Source organism: Tachyglossus aculeatus, chromosome 14, assembly GCF_015852505.1.
Source record: "Tachyglossus aculeatus isolate mTacAcu1 chromosome 14, mTacAcu1.pri, whole genome shotgun sequence".
NCBI classification, from domain to species: Eukaryota; Metazoa; Chordata; class Mammalia; order Monotremata; family Tachyglossidae; genus Tachyglossus; species Tachyglossus aculeatus.
In genome coordinates, this window is record NC_052079.1 from 15,981,006 (window position 1) to 15,982,131 (window position 1,126).

The 1,126-nt window shown below is 46.6% G+C and overlaps 1 gene segment (V, D, J or C); it reads left to right on the top strand.

The window, feature by feature from the left end:
- Positions 1 to 384: 384 nt before the first annotated feature.
- On the top strand, positions 385 to 890 carry LOC119936675. The segment is given in 2 exon segments: positions 385 to 445; positions 553 to 890. Coding segments are annotated over 2 exon segments (384 nt in total).
- Positions 891 to 1,126: the final 236 nt, after the last annotated feature.

Sequence of the window (1,126 nt, forward strand, 5' to 3'; positions counted from 1 at the left end):
TGTTTGTACAGATTTATTACTCTGTTTATTTTACTTGTACATATTTACTATTCTTTTTAATTGATTTTGTTAATATATTTTGTTTTGTTGTCTGTCTCCCCCTTCTAGACTGTGAGCCCATTGTTGGGTAGGGACCATCTCTATATGTTGCCAACTTGTACTTCCCAAGTGCTTAGTACAGTGCTGTGCACACAGTAAGCGCTCAATAAATATGACTGCATGAATGAATGAGGCAGAAGGCAGGAAATGAGCCCTAGGAGTCAGCTTCTGTGCTCTTATAGAGAAGAGGAGATGCAAATGGGGCCCCTCCAGCCTTGATTTAAAGCCAGGATGGCCCCTGCCCCTACAGCTCTGTGCCATTCCCCTCCTGCTCCCAGAACTGTCCCCACAGCTCTCACCATGAAGTCTACCCTCAGTCTGCTTTCCATCCTCACCCTGCTTCAAGGTAATTGGGGAAGGATGGGGAAAGACATGGGTAATTTGTGTGTGTGTGTGTGTGTGTGTGTGTGTGTGTATAACTGTTCTCATGATCCATGCTGTCTCTGTTCACAGTTGTGCAGGGTGATGTCCAGTTGGTGGAGTCCGGAGGAGACATTAGACAACCTGGTGGATCTCTGCGCCTCTCCTGTAAAGCCTCCGGATTCTCCTTCAGTAGTGGCAACTACTACATGCACTGGGTCCGCCAGGCTCCAGGGAAGGGGCTGGATTGGGTCGCAGGTATACTTACCAACAGTGGTAGTACATACTATGCAGACTCTGTGAAAGGCCGATTCACCATCTCCAAGGACAATGCCAACAACCTGGTGAATCTGCAGATGAACAGCCTGAAAACTGAGGACACGGCCCTGTATTACTGTGCGAGTGACACAGTGAGAGAAACCACATCCTGAGCCTGTCAGAAACCCTGAGAGGACTCCAGGGCTGCGGCTGACTCGGGCAAGAGAGCAACAGAAACCACAGAAAAAAGTCTTAGCCCAATCACTGATTCTATTATTAATGGTGTTACCAATTCCTAAAGAATTCTCTACCAACCAATTCGAATTCTCCCCCAACGAATTCCTTCATGTATGTTAATATGAACTGGTCAGTTTTTTCTCTGTAGTTAATTCAAAGGTCCCCAAAATCC